Genomic DNA, 14,014 nt, shown 5'->3' on the forward strand with positions numbered 1-14,014 from the left:
CTCTCCAGAAAAGGGAGGACAAGCAGTCGATGAATTTTTTTCAACAACAGTATTGAGTACGTTAGAAGCTTTTTTTGAGTCATTGACAGTATCTAATTAGTAGGTGCGTATGAACCGTTCTCATGGGTGCCGGGAACGAAATTTGATCGTCGTATTTTTCCTCAGGATAGCTCAAAGACATTGGCTTTACTGCCAAACACCTTGAAAGGCGAAGTGTGGGCTATACCAGCGAATAAAGAGTTAGAAATAGTGAGCTTGAACTTCTTATGTTAAAACTCGACCAGAACAATACTAATCAATGAAATTAGGTTAAGCGTCACCGTCTGGCGCACAACATCGTGTGTGGCCCCCAATCTATCATTCGTTCCGGCGTGGCAATGTGTTCACATTGCCAAAATCGAATAAATCGTGAGGATGCCGTATCCTTCGGTTGCATAACCGTCAGTGAGAAAGCACAATCAAGCTGTGCTGAGTGCCGTGCAAGAGGAACGAGCAATTGTGATTTTGGGAAGAATGTATTAGAAGAAGAAATTCTAGATGCGTCATTGGCCTCTAACCTTGTTGCCAAGCTCGAAGGATTAGAAGCAATTGTCAGTGGCTTTGGTAAGTACCAGTTAACAATTGTGTGTGCTATGCTAAATGAAAAGCGACCATTGATACCCCGATTCCACCTCAGGTCATTTTGTCGGCTTTGGGTCCCCTTACTCGGGACGGGCGTGCACTTGTTCAGCAGCTTAACGCTGCAGTAGCTGCTAATGTGTTGGACACCGACGATCCTTCCTCACGTCGTCGCCGTACCGCGGTTACCCTTCTTCCCTCGCCGGTGTTGGAACACGGACAACTTACAGGACTCAGTGCGGGCTGGAACGATGAAGGTATGTTTTTTATCACTCATTATTGTGTACAGCACTGACATTGGATATCACGATGGATGACGCTGCAAATAGACAGCTGAATACCGATCCTGCTGCTGCGGCTGCTACCTCTGGTCCTGCGCGGAACTTACGATCGCAACGCAAACATTCTCAGACTTTTGAACAACGTCTTCGATCTGCTCAAGGCTCCGGAAAGCGAGGGAAGTCTCGTCAGATTTCAGAAAGTAGTCGCTTGTCCACTCCCAACGATTTAGATCGTCAAACGTCGAACGCGAGTGGCTCAGGTGCCGGGGTGTCAGACAAGGATACGCATGGCCATGATCAAACCATGTTAGAGGAGTTGGATGAAGATGGGGGTTAACTTTGTAGCAAATAGTTGATCAATGTATGCACATGCCATGACTGTCTCATCATTACATGCAAAGGTCGAAGACTTTCAGTAATTGCATGAAGCAAACAATGTTGATTGTTGAAATCGAAAGTCAATCGTAAAAAGCGATCGTAGGCCGACGTCGGCCGACGCCGGCTCACGTGGCACGGAAGATTTGGTTACACCGGACGGGCCCGGACGGCCCATATGGACCCCGTCCGGTCCCTATTGGCCCTGAGGTCGTGTAACCATTAGATACCGGCTTTATGACCACCGCGATACGCTGGGTGATGCCTCAGGGGCGAGTCGTGCAGCGATGTTCACCGGAAGAGCTCGGTTGTACGAATAACGTAGAGCAGTATAAGAGCACGACCGCACAGATGACTTCTGCACTGACGAAGGCTTACAAGAGGAAGGACTTCAAAATGTCTGAGGCCTTGAGATATGCACTGCTCATAACAGACCTGGTGGCATGTTACAACCCAGAGGCCCAAATCTCAGCACTAGCCAACAGACACATCAGTGAATACCAGGATGGAGTGAAGACTTGTATCCATGTATCCCCATTTGACAACAATGCTCAAGATCTTCTGGGTTTTGAGAGACAATTGGGTAAGCATGATTACTTCTGCGCCCAGTTAGTTGCTGACTGGAGCAGATACATTTTTCAAACACAAGGAGAAACAATCAAAACACAGATCCTCATCCCAAATGACTACAATAACTTTGCTGCCCTCACCAGGGAGTACTATTAGTGGTCACACAAATGAGGGTAGAGAACGGGATAAACACAGAAGATACATCATCTCGAAACACGGAGACAAGCGACTACCACTCGATGCCCCAAGTGAACCTCCAAGGCGTGAGTGTCCCACGGTATCGGAGATCATGATGACCGTAATCAATGCAACCAATCAAGTCTCCCACACGGTACCGACGGAATCGAATGTTCCGTTCACCTGTTGTTCGCTCAGCACTAATTGAGAGTGATGCATGGACATACCTGTTGTTCGCTCAGCACTAATTGAGAGTGATGAGGAGACAACAGGAAGAATGTAGGTACTTATGATAAGTTAGGCGGCGTTTACCGCATTAAGAGGACACATGGGCATATCACCTATCTCCGTCGCCTCCCCTCGCGCAGATGTCCTCTTTCTTCCTCCTACTATCACCTGGATCACGTTGTTTGAGTCCTAGTAGATCTCTAAGTTGTCGAGTCCGTTCAGCAGTTGTTGATTTGGTCAACAGGTCGGCACGGTTTGAGGAGGTATTGGTATATCTAAGCTGTATAATCCGTGCGTCTTGATGTTCTCGGATCCATTGAGCTCTCATATCAAATGCTTTGTTCAATTTGAAACCGTGCTGATGCTTGGCAAGCTGAATTGCCCCGTTGTTATCATTCAGAATCTCGACTGGTTCCCCATCAGCTGGACCAAGTTCAAGATCTGCCAGTAGTTGTCTCAGCCAGACTGCCTCCTTCCCCGCCTCTGTTGATGCTAGAAGTTCCGCTTGAGTTGTTGAGAGAGCAACTGTAGGATGTCGCCGACTCTTCCAGGAGACGATCCCCCCATAGGTACTAAAGACAAAGCCTGTGGTAGACCTTCGGGTATCCAGGCATCCACCCCAATCTGCATCTGCCCATCCTAGAAGTGCGCGTTTACCAGCAGTTGCATCGAACGTGAGTGCCAGATCAGAGGTCCCTCTGAGATAACGAAGAAGATGTTTGGCTGCCCTCCAGTGGGTAAGGGACCATTTGCTGATGAAGCGACAGAGAAGACCTGCGGCGTAGGCAATATCTGGGCGTGTGATGGTGGCAATGTAGAGGAGGGAGCCAGCAAGTGCAGGGAATGGCTTGTGTTGAGCTTCCTTGATCTCCTCTGGGGTTGCTTCTACTAGCTTGAGGTTGACTGGTAGAATTGTTCTACATGGCTTCCCATTCTCAGCAAACTTGTCAAGTATTGCTTCGATGTAGTGCTCCTGAGAGAGGTACATTTTTCTATTTGCAAGATCTCGATATATGTTGATCCCAAGGAAGTATGATACTGGCCCTTGATCTTTACACTCGAGTTCTTCATGAATCTTTGCCTTGAGCTTGTCAAGTTCGACACGATTGTTGCTAGCCACAAGCATATCATCCACATGGACCGATATCATGAACCGCACTCCATTCTTGTTGTAGGAATAAATACATGGATCAGCTAAGCAGGAAGTGAAACCGAGTTGGACAAGGAATTGACGTAGTTTCTTGTTGAAGAGGTGTGGTGATTGTTTTAGTCCGTATAATGACTTTCTTAGGTGTAGAATGTATCCAGCAGGTATATCACTACCTTCAGGCGGATTGACAAAGATGTCGCGATCAATGTCGCCTTTCAAGAAAGCCCCAATGACATCCATCTGGTCGCAGTGCCAACCCATGTAGTTGACAATTGAGAGGAATACTCGAAATGATGCTTTGTGGGTCACGGATGCAAACAACTCATCATAATCTCGTCCTGATATTTGTTGGAATCCTCGGACAACCAATCTTGCTTTGTATGCGCTTGGCTTTCCGGTGTTCCCATCAATCTTCCGAGTATAAACCCACTTCCCAGACAGAGTTCGCTGTCCATTGTTGGGGATGACTTCCCAGACACCATATCTGTTCATCTTTGACATTTCCTCTTCCATCGCTATTCTCCAATCCTCCCAATCGGCGGAATTCCGTGCTTCCTGATATGTTTGAGGATTTGTGAGGACTTGCGCTGATAGCGCATGTTCAAAAGCAGAGAGGCGGTAGTTCATATTAATATCATGCAGTGGTGTGTGACTGGGTTGTTCCCCAGCAAGCCGATTAGATCGGCGAGATTCATCTCTTCTAGTGTTTGATCCATCATTCCCCTCATTAGGTAGTGGTTCTGGGCTTGGTGCACCTTCTCGGGAGTAAGGCTCCTCTACCCATCCTCTGTGTCGGCGATGCGACATTTCTACCACTTGTTCTCCTTCAGAGTTGAGTTCTTGAGGATTCTGGTTGGACGGATAGTGACACTTGGCCAGATGGATCCTGGTCGGGTTCGTTTAGGTCTGTTCGTCTAGTCCTCTCAGAGGGAGGAGAAATGATGGGTGTATCATGTGAGTTTAGTTCTGACTCTTCTACAATTGCAGTGTCATTGTGACAGCCAGTACTTGTTTCGACGGACGATAAGTGACGCACAGTCACATCCCCACTGATCGTGATCTTGCCAGCTTCTGTGAGGATGATAAAATCACCGGTAGGTCCATATCCTATAATCCGACCAAGCTCTCCTCTTGATTCTAACTTTGATTGCTGAGACGCTTTTCTGAAGATGCAGTGTTGGCCAAATGACCAGAATTGTGTGTAGTTGATTCTACTATCCGTGTCGGGTTTGAATTTCTCCAAAGGAGAGATTCCCTTCCTGTCAGGGAGGCGATTGCGATTGTATACTGAATACTTGAGTGCGTCTACCCAGTACATCTTGTCAAGCCGAGCATCAAGGAGACAGGTCCTGACATCGTTGAGAAGGGTAAGGTGCATTCTCTCTACTCTCCCATTTTGGTTATGGGCAGCGGTAGGAGTGTGTAGGTGTTCAATGCCTTTGAGCTGGCACCATGTCCTCATTTGGATACTCGAGAATTCTCCTCCTTGATCAGAGAGGAGTGCCTTGACCGTGCAGTTGATTTGGTTCTCAGCCAAGTTGATGTATGTCTTGAGAGCTTCAAAAGTTGCTGCCTTGGAACGAAGCGGTGTAACATGCACATACTTTGAGTGATTGTCATAGCAGGTTAGGAAGTATTTGAATCCCTCTCCGGACACTGTGGTTGCAGGTCCCCAGAGATCGACTGAGACCCTGACAAGAGGTTTAGTTGCTCGGCGAGTGTTTGGTGAAGAGGGAGATCGAGTCGCTTTTCCTTGAAGACAATAGGTGCATTCAGTGGGCGAGAACGTTTCTGACCAGCTTCTGAGTGTTCCGAGCTTTCCTGCTCTCCCAAGCTCCCACACCTTCCGTTGATCTGTATGACCTAGCCGTCGATGCCAGTGGAGGAGATGATCTTCTTTATCAGCCCCTTCCTGCGCTTTGAGAGCAATGTGGGTAGAGGAGAGTTGCCGTACCGGTTCTTCATCAATTACCCATAGCCCTTTTGACCAGTGACCTTGTAGAACTACTCTTCCTTCCTCATTTACCAGACGCGCACCTTTGGCTTTTGAGAACCTCCACTCATGGTCATTCCCCTTTGACCCAAGTCGTTGTGTTGACAGGAGGTTGAATGCCATGTTTGGGACATAGATAGAACGATCATAGAAAACATTCTTGAAAGACAGTCGTCCAGAATGGGTTCCCATGACTGTCTGACCATTGCCGATTGAGATTGTGATTGGGGATGGGAGAGGTCTAAGGTTCGATAGGAGATGTTTGTCTTTGACAAAGAGAGAGGTAGCGCCGCTGTCAATGATGAAGGTGTTACCGAGTTCTTCAGCTCTGAAGGCAAATTTGGTGGAGAGAAGAGATTGTCTTGTGGTTTCCTCATCACTAGAAGCGTTGGAGTCTTCCCTGGGTCCTACAGTTGCCTTCATTGCCTTTCCCATCTGTTTGTCCTTCTTTTTCTTGTTCCCCTCGTCCGTACCACTCTTCCCCTTGTTTCTAGACTCTTCAGTAGCATGTGAAGTCGCGTTGGGGTGATATTGACAACTCTTAGACTCTACTGGCTTCTTCCACTCCACTGGCTTCTTCCTGGCCACCACTAATCCATGCTCGTTCACTGACTCTCCCTTGTTCTCTCGGCGACGATGCTCCTCTGAAACCCTATCAATGACCTCATCAAGTGTGAGTGTATGAGCTGTTGCACCTTGATAGAAGGTAGAGGCTAGCATGCCATAGGAGGATCGCAGTTTCCGGATTGCTGCATATGCCCCAACACTGTCGGCGAAGTCCTTCACACTGAGGGAGGCGGCAGCCGCAGTGATTTCAGCAATGTGAGAACGAATTGTGGTAAGGTGAGGTTCAGGATCATCGTTCTCAGGAATGGTATCACCAAAGATTGATCCCCAAGGTTCAGCTTGGCGAGAACCATTGCTGGCACCATATTTCTTGACAATATGAATATAAAGCGCACGGGGATCTGGAGAGGCGAAGTCGGCTTTCTCATTTGGTAGCTTGTTTTGTACAGTCTCCGTGAGACTCCCATAGAGGATAGAAAAGGCAGTTGCTTGGTCTTTCTTCAGATTGAATTCGGCTACCAGTCGCTTTGATCGTTCAGTGGTTGTTGGGGGAGTAGAGAGGGGGTATCGAGAGCGGACTTCATCAAGGAGTGTGGAAGACTCAATGAGGATGTGAGAGATATGACCAGCACTTCCTAGGGCAACCCGAAGAGCCCTATCCCATAGTGCAAAGTTGTCCCGACTGGAGAGCTTCCGTTCGTCTTTGACAGTTGCAGATGACATAATGATAAGATTGGGTGAATACGGATGATAGCTGATGAGAGCAGAGGAAAATGGAGGTTGTGAGTTGAGGTTGATCACTCAATGCTTTGAGAGCAGATGAGAGGTGAAGTCGTCAAGGAGAACGGGAACTGATGTCTTCTTGGTTCTTCCGGTTTGACGAAGGAGACGTTACCACGACGGAATCGAATGTTCTGTTCACCTGTTGTTTGCTCAGCACTAATTGAGAGTGATGCATGGACATACCTGTTGTTTGCTCAGCACTAATTGAGAGTGATGAGGAGACAACAGGAAGAATGTAGGTACTTATGATAAGTTAGGCGGCGTTTGCCGCATTAAGAGGACACATGGGCGTATCACCTATCTCCGTCGGGTACTTGTCATCTCGTATTGGCTTTATAGTCAGACTCCAAGCTTGAAGAGTCTTCTCACACTTCCCATATCCTGGATCATACAGCAACAGCGTATAGAGAGGACTCAACATGAGGACAAACCACGTTTGAGGAAATTCAAGTCAAAGAAAAGCAAGCGAGTACCTGCCAGAGGCTCTGCCAGGTCTTTCGAAGATTACACTACATCTGGGCCATCTATGTGTGTCAAGGAACGGCAGGATATCATACCAGCCGGCAAATCTACTGATATGTCCAACACTGCTTCTGAGGTTCACAGTTCAGCTACACCATCAACAGAAGACCTGGTGTTCAACACAGAGAAGCCCCTGAATCATTTGACTACCAATGAGGGGTCAGGATCTGATAAGACACACACATTCCCAGTCCACAGTGAGTTCCCTGACTCTGAGAGCAGTCAATCTTCACCACATGATGATCCCTCAATGGTGGAGCTTGCAGAGGCTGTGATTACAACAGATCATGATAAGGACCAAAACAGCTCAAATTCTGGCTCAACTTGCGGTCCTCCGGAAGAAGGTCTGTGTGACTGGTGTGTGGTTGGACAGGGAACAGTCCATGATCCTGAGCCAGATACTGTCTCAATGAGTGAACAGAATTCTGGTTTGGTCCCTCCAGAGAGTCATGCTGCCCAAACACCACTGAAGAGCTCAGGGATAAACTTCGAAAGTCCATCACTGGATACCTTGCCACCACGGGCCTGATCTTTCGAGTCACTGTTGGCTCTCAAACAGCTTGGCAAGGTAGGTGCCCCTCGTCGGAACACATTCAGTACCTTTGATACAACGAGGGTGGATGGTCGTGCGCCACCTGTCCCCCTCGACTTGGAACCAGAGGATGACGGGAACATGCTCGATGATGGATGTGTAACTGGCTCGAATCTATATGTCTCGGGAGAGGAGATGTACAGCAAGGACAGCAAGATGGTTGGTGACGCTCCATATTCTTCGGGGCCGTTTTACGTCCCTCACTGTACTTGTGGGCAATGCACAATCTGACATATGGCAATAGGGATGTTGCAGGATGAGGGAACCCTTGATCAAAGTCCAATTGGTACAGTAGGACACGGTAAATCTCTCCAATACTGTACAGTAGTATTTTGTATGTACAATATATCCTGCATTCCTACCATGCTTCTTCTATCAAGTCCAACTATCAAACTTAGCCTATTTCAGATGCTTAACATCTGGAAGCAAGTGATGAGTCCTGCCCTTCTTATGTCATTCATCAAAGGAACAGTATACCTAGGCATTGATTGCTGTTTCCAAGTGTAGGAGATGCCCACCACAGTGTATGCATACCACTTGCACTACTCATGTAGGCGATCTGGGGGAAAAGCAGACATGGTGTCACGGACGGGGTCTAATCCCCAGAGGGTAGGCAAGGTGACTGGAATGGGGCTGTAACCCAATACTTGTCTCTGGCTCGTAGAGCTTGAGGAGTATACAGAGGGTAACAAGGGACTGAGGGGACTGCAAGATGTCAGGCTGGGACTGACTGGATTGACACAAGATCCATAGGTGGGGAACAACCTGTTTTGAGGGGGTATTTATCCCCATCAAGCAGGTTGCTCAACATGTCTACGGAATAAACTAGAAAGCGCAAACGTGGGAATGATTGCTCAGCGAGCAGGCTGAATTACTACTTTGGGAAAGTGGAGGCAGGCACTGAATGTTCCGGACTATGGATGATTGCTCAGTGTTGAGGTTTACGTTTACGATGAAGAAACGAGATGCATCGAAAGAGATGGAATGGAACATTCTATAAACATCCGCTCCACTTCCGAATATCCGTATAACACCGTATGTGGCGTTATTCTAACACTCCCCCTAACGCCATATTCCAATATTCCAGCAAGTGAGAGAGAGAGGAAGTCGTACGGAATGTGAACAGTGAGAAAGGATCGCGATGTCGTACGGAATGTGAACAGTGATGAACGAGAGATCACGAATGGACGAATAAGACGAATAATGGAATCAGTGTAGAGGGTGATAGTGATATGAAGGGAACCGAGGAACAGCGTAAGTCGAAAAGAAAGAAAGGGAAGTCGGACACACATCAATACCCTGGACAGTGTGTAATTAAAGATGTCGAGTTGGCAAACCAGGAAATCCAACTAAACGATATATGTATAATGATAAGACCGTAACCGTGAACCGTGAAGTTCATTCCGTGAACGATAGAGATTATTCCGTGAACCGTGAACCGTAGACCGTATGACCGTTTAACCATGAACCGTACAATCGTATAACCGTATGTTATCAATTGGAAAGTTTAAGATGAATCCACCTAAGATCGCGAATTACCTTCTTAAGTCGACCATAATGTTTCAGATCAGGACGATTAAGCAGATCCGTAAGTTCGTGGTTGATACGTTCTAAGACTTCAGCAGTAGGTTCGATCGTGGACGTAGACGTTTCCGTAGACGCTTCCGAAGACGTAGATGATTGATCTGCTGATTGATCCGTTGATTGATCTGATCGATCTACTGATTGATCCAAAGGTTCCAGTGTGAAAGTTTCCGCCGGTTCCGTAGACGTAGGTTCCGAAAGCGTAGGTTCCGAAAGTTCCGTGGGTTCAGGTGAAGGTGAATACAGGACAATTGCCTTACGTTTCGAGAGATTAATGGTAGGAAGCGTGGGAAGCGTAGGTACCGTAGGGATCGAAGGGATCGTCGCAGGGACCGAAGGAGTCGTGTTGATCGCAGGAGTCGCAATCACAACCGCAGGAGGATGAATATCCCCAGCCCTTTCTACACCTCCAGTTTTGCTAACATCTTCTCCAGCAACCATGCACTTCTGACCGCTTCTAGTGCATTCTGAACACTTATACAACGCCTTTCCACCATGTTCTCTACCATTCTCCCTAGCATCCTCCCTCTTTAGAAAGATACATGTCTTGTGTTTTCGTACGCAATCGTCACATCCCGTGATTGCAATGAACCCATTTTGAACAATGTATTCCTTGTTTGTTTGTCGGCTATCCACCATGTCGAGATCGAGATCGAAAGCGAAGGAGGATGAATCGAGAACGAAGGTTGAAGAGACAGAGAAAGTTTCGTGGCGCATTGACTTCAGATTCACTCTGTGGCAGTTCTCTCTATGTTTCTCGCGCGATAACACCTTCGTAAGGAAGTCCGCATTCTGCAGTTCTGATTGTACGTATTCGAGTTTGAGTTCACCATCGTGCACTTTGTTCCGAATATAATGGTGTTTCACATCGATATGTTTCGAACGAGCGTGCGTACCAGGATTACTAGCAAGTAGTATTGCTCCTTGGTTATCACAGTGTAGAATCGTACATCCTTGTCGCATACCGAGTTCCGAAAGCAATGTTCGTAACCACGTAGCTTCTCGAGCTGCTTCAGCAGTTGCCGTATACTCCGCATCGAGAGTCGATTGCGCAACTGTGGCTTGTCTTCTTGATTGCCATTGGATTGTACTATGACAGAACTTGAACAGGTAACCTGTTGTGGACCTTCGAGTTTCCGTACATCCAGCGTAATCTGCATCAACCCATCCCTCAAGTCCATGTATAGCTCCCCCTAAGACCAAACCCAGGTCTTTCGAATGTGCCGCATACGAGATGACACGAAGAGCTAGATCGTAATGTGCTTGAGTTGGTTGCGCAGAGGATCGTGCGAGATATCGTACCGCATAGCAGATATCTGGCCTTGTTGCACCGGCCATCCACATAAGACATCCTATTACTTGTAAATATCCAGTCGAAGTATTGAGAACGTGCGAGTTGACTAGTACAGTTTCAGGTCTAGTGGGAAGAGGTGTCGTGTACGATCGTTGAGCAGCCGTAAAGCGTTTTGCTACTGATTCAATATAAGCTGGTTGAGATAGATGTATGATCTTTCGTGTACGATCTCGTACGACCTTTAAACCTAAGATCTGTGACATTTCTCCAACCTCTGTCATTGTCCATTTCGATTTCAGATAGGACATGAGCTTCGTAATCGTAGTCTTGTTCCGTGCAGCGATGACGAGATCGTCTACGTATGCGAGTACTATTATAGGTCCTTGCTGACCATCTGAGGGCTTATAGTACATTCCCCAGTCAGATTCGAGTCGTACGAATCCGTTCTTCGAAAGAGCATTTCCGAGTTCAATCCACCATACTCGTGCAGATTGTTTTAGTCCGTATAGAGAACCTTTCAATCGTAGAACATCGCAACCAGGTTTTCGAACCATGGCTTCTGGATATCGCATGTAGATCTCTTCTTGAAGTTTACCATTCAAGTATGCACCCTCTACATCGGCTTGATGTAATTCGAGATCGTACGCTGCCGCAATCGTAAGAAGTAAACGAAGACTGACCATACGGCTTACGGGTGCGTACGTTTCTTCGAAGTCGATACCAGGCTGTTGAGAAAAGCCTTTGGCAACTAGTCTTGCTTTGTACTTGATGACATTTCCGTCCGCATCGTGTTTGATCGCAAACACCCATCGTGAGTCTATTGCACGACGACCTACAGGAAGTACTGTTTCTTCCCATGTCTTCTTTGATTCGATGTTTGATAATTCTTTCTCCATAGCTTCAGCCCATCGTGAAGCATCGTGACCGTGCAGAGCTTCTCGTGCAGTCTGCGGTACGGTCGCGCTTCCAGACATGGCTGAGATCATCATGACTTCTGATATTGCGAACGTTGTCTGCGCGTTCAAACCTCTCTCTCGAATTCGTTCAGAATGTCTACGAGGTGGCGAAAGAGGCCGTAAGGTATCGCGAGGTTGTTCATTTGCTGCATCTTCAGGAGCTGCAGGCTCTTCTTCGGTACGTTGTTCGGGTTGTTCGATAGGAGGCGTAAGCGCTCGTGGAGGGGCAGGAAGTGGTTCTGGTAATGGATCAGGTCGTACATCGACCGTAGGCGTAGGAGTGGGAGCTGGTTGTATTGGGATTGGTGCTGGTAATCGTTCGTGTACGATCGGTGCTGGTACCGTGTATTCCGAAGCACTTCGTACATCTCGAGAAACCACGATTGTCCCAGTAGCTTCGAATCGTATAACCCAACCGCTCATTCCTTCTTCCTGACCGAGAACTCGTGCGAGTTCACCTTTATTAATATCAAGTTGAGACTTGCCTCGTACATCTCGAGGGATTTGAACATATACGAGTTCTCCAAATGCGAAAGACTTCGCGAGACTCGGTTTACGACCCGTAAGAGCAAACCATGAATTGACTCCATCTTTGCTTTCACTGGTCTTCATCATCATTACTGAAGCGTATCGTACAGCGAAATCCCAGTACGAATTATCGAGAGTCGCACTTGAGAGCATTGATGCTGCCATTTCTTTTAGTGTACGGTTGAACCTTTCTGCCACACCATTCAGTTCGGGTGTGTATCGAGGAGAGACTTGATGCGTAATCCCCGAAGACGTATACCATTGTCGAGCAGTCTCGCTCATGTATTCTGAACCTCCGTCCGTACGTAAGAAGCGTACGACACCTCCAAGCTGTCTTTCGATTTTCGTAACGAATTCCTTAAGGTAGTGAATTACCCATTTACGATCTGCGGACGTGATTACACGATTGACTTTCGAATAATCGTCGTACATCGTAATGATGTAGCATGCTCCTTGACCAGAAGCTTTGATAGGACCAGAGATATCTGAATGGATCATCTCGCAAGGTCGTGTACCGCGTGGAGATGTATCGTCCTTCGAGAGTCGAACAGCTTTTCTTTCTTGACAGACTGAACAGTCACTTGTACGCCACGTATCGTTCTCGAGCTGTTCGATTGAATATCGAAGCTCCCCCTGACGTGCAAGCTCGAGTATACGCTTGCGACCAATATGACCTAGTCGATTGTGTTCGCTCTGAAGAGCTCCCATACTCGTGATCGTATTGATCACTCCAGGCTTGGTCTTGCGGACCATTGAGCCGAATCGTACGTAGTTGAGGACACCATCCTCTCGCATAGCAACGTGTACGCCCTGTCTACGGAGCTCTTGTTGCATGAAGTCGACTTGCCATCCACGTTTACGAAGAAGACCTGTAGATAGTAGGTTCTGTCTTGCGTTCGGCACATAGTAAACGTCCGTAAGTCGTAAGCCTTTACCCGAAGATAGGATAAGGTAGATTTCTCCTTTCTCTACGGCTTCCATAGTCGTATTGTCACTCGCAAGTCCGAATCGTACAGGTCCGGGAAGCTTCTCGATGTTCGTAAGAAGCGCACGATAGGGCGTAATATGATGTGTAGCACCACTATCGAGTAGAAATTCTGGTTCGAGATTGTTCGACACAATCGATTGCTGTACGCTCGGTTCGTATACGAGGGATGCTGATGAAGCCATCCAGAAATCATCACCTTGAGGTTCATCTTCGACGTTCTCGGTGGCTTGCGCGGCACTTATACGTGCACGTTTCTTGTCTCCACGACGATCATCGCGCGCTTTCTTGCGACATTCGGCCTTGATATGACCTTTCTTCTTGCAGTAGTGACACTCTACTGTCTTCTTCCAATCCTCTGATCCTTGAGTTCCTTCTTCCGTACGATTCGTACGATTACTACCACCTGTACGTACGATACGTGTAGTGTTGACTTGAGAGGATCGGGTAAGTTGCACTGCTTCCATGACTCGACCGCGATCTGCGATCTCGGATTGATACATACGACGGATTTCGGCCCAGGTCTTTGCGTTCTCGGGTAGGTTCATGAACAATGTACGTACGACCTTGAAATCCGAAGAAAGCGAATCGAGAAACCAATCCGTACGTGCGTTATCGCCAAACTTGCATCCTGAATCTAATGCTTCCAACCATAACATATTGAAAGCTTGTAGATGGCTTGTCATCTTCTCTGCGGTCGTGTTCGAAGGCAGACGAAGGTTTCGTAGACGACGTTCGACGTCTGTACGGTGTTCGCTAGTGTTCAACTGCATGTCTTTCTCCAACCACTGCCACATGTCATATGCGGTCT

General features: G+C 47.5%; 1 protein-coding gene across 1 annotated transcript; it reads left to right on the plus strand.

Moving 5' to 3' along the window:
- Positions 1 to 7,319: 7,319 nt before the first annotated feature.
- Positions 7,320 to 7,793, plus strand: TREMEDRAFT_58030 (uncharacterized protein; the record flags this gene model as incomplete). The annotated part of the gene is made up of 2 exons (XM_007001049.1): positions 7,320 to 7,461; positions 7,549 to 7,793. The coding sequence occupies 2 exons, from the start codon at positions 7,320 to 7,322 to the stop codon at positions 7,791 to 7,793; spliced, it is 387 nt and encodes a 128-aa protein (XP_007001111.1).
- Between the last annotated feature and the right edge of the window lie 6,221 nt (positions 7,794 to 14,014).

This window comes from Tremella mesenterica (genome assembly GCF_000271645.1).
Source record: "Tremella mesenterica DSM 1558 unplaced genomic scaffold TREMEscaffold_1, whole genome shotgun sequence".
Taxonomy (NCBI): Eukaryota; Fungi; Basidiomycota; class Tremellomycetes; order Tremellales; family Tremellaceae; genus Tremella; species Tremella mesenterica.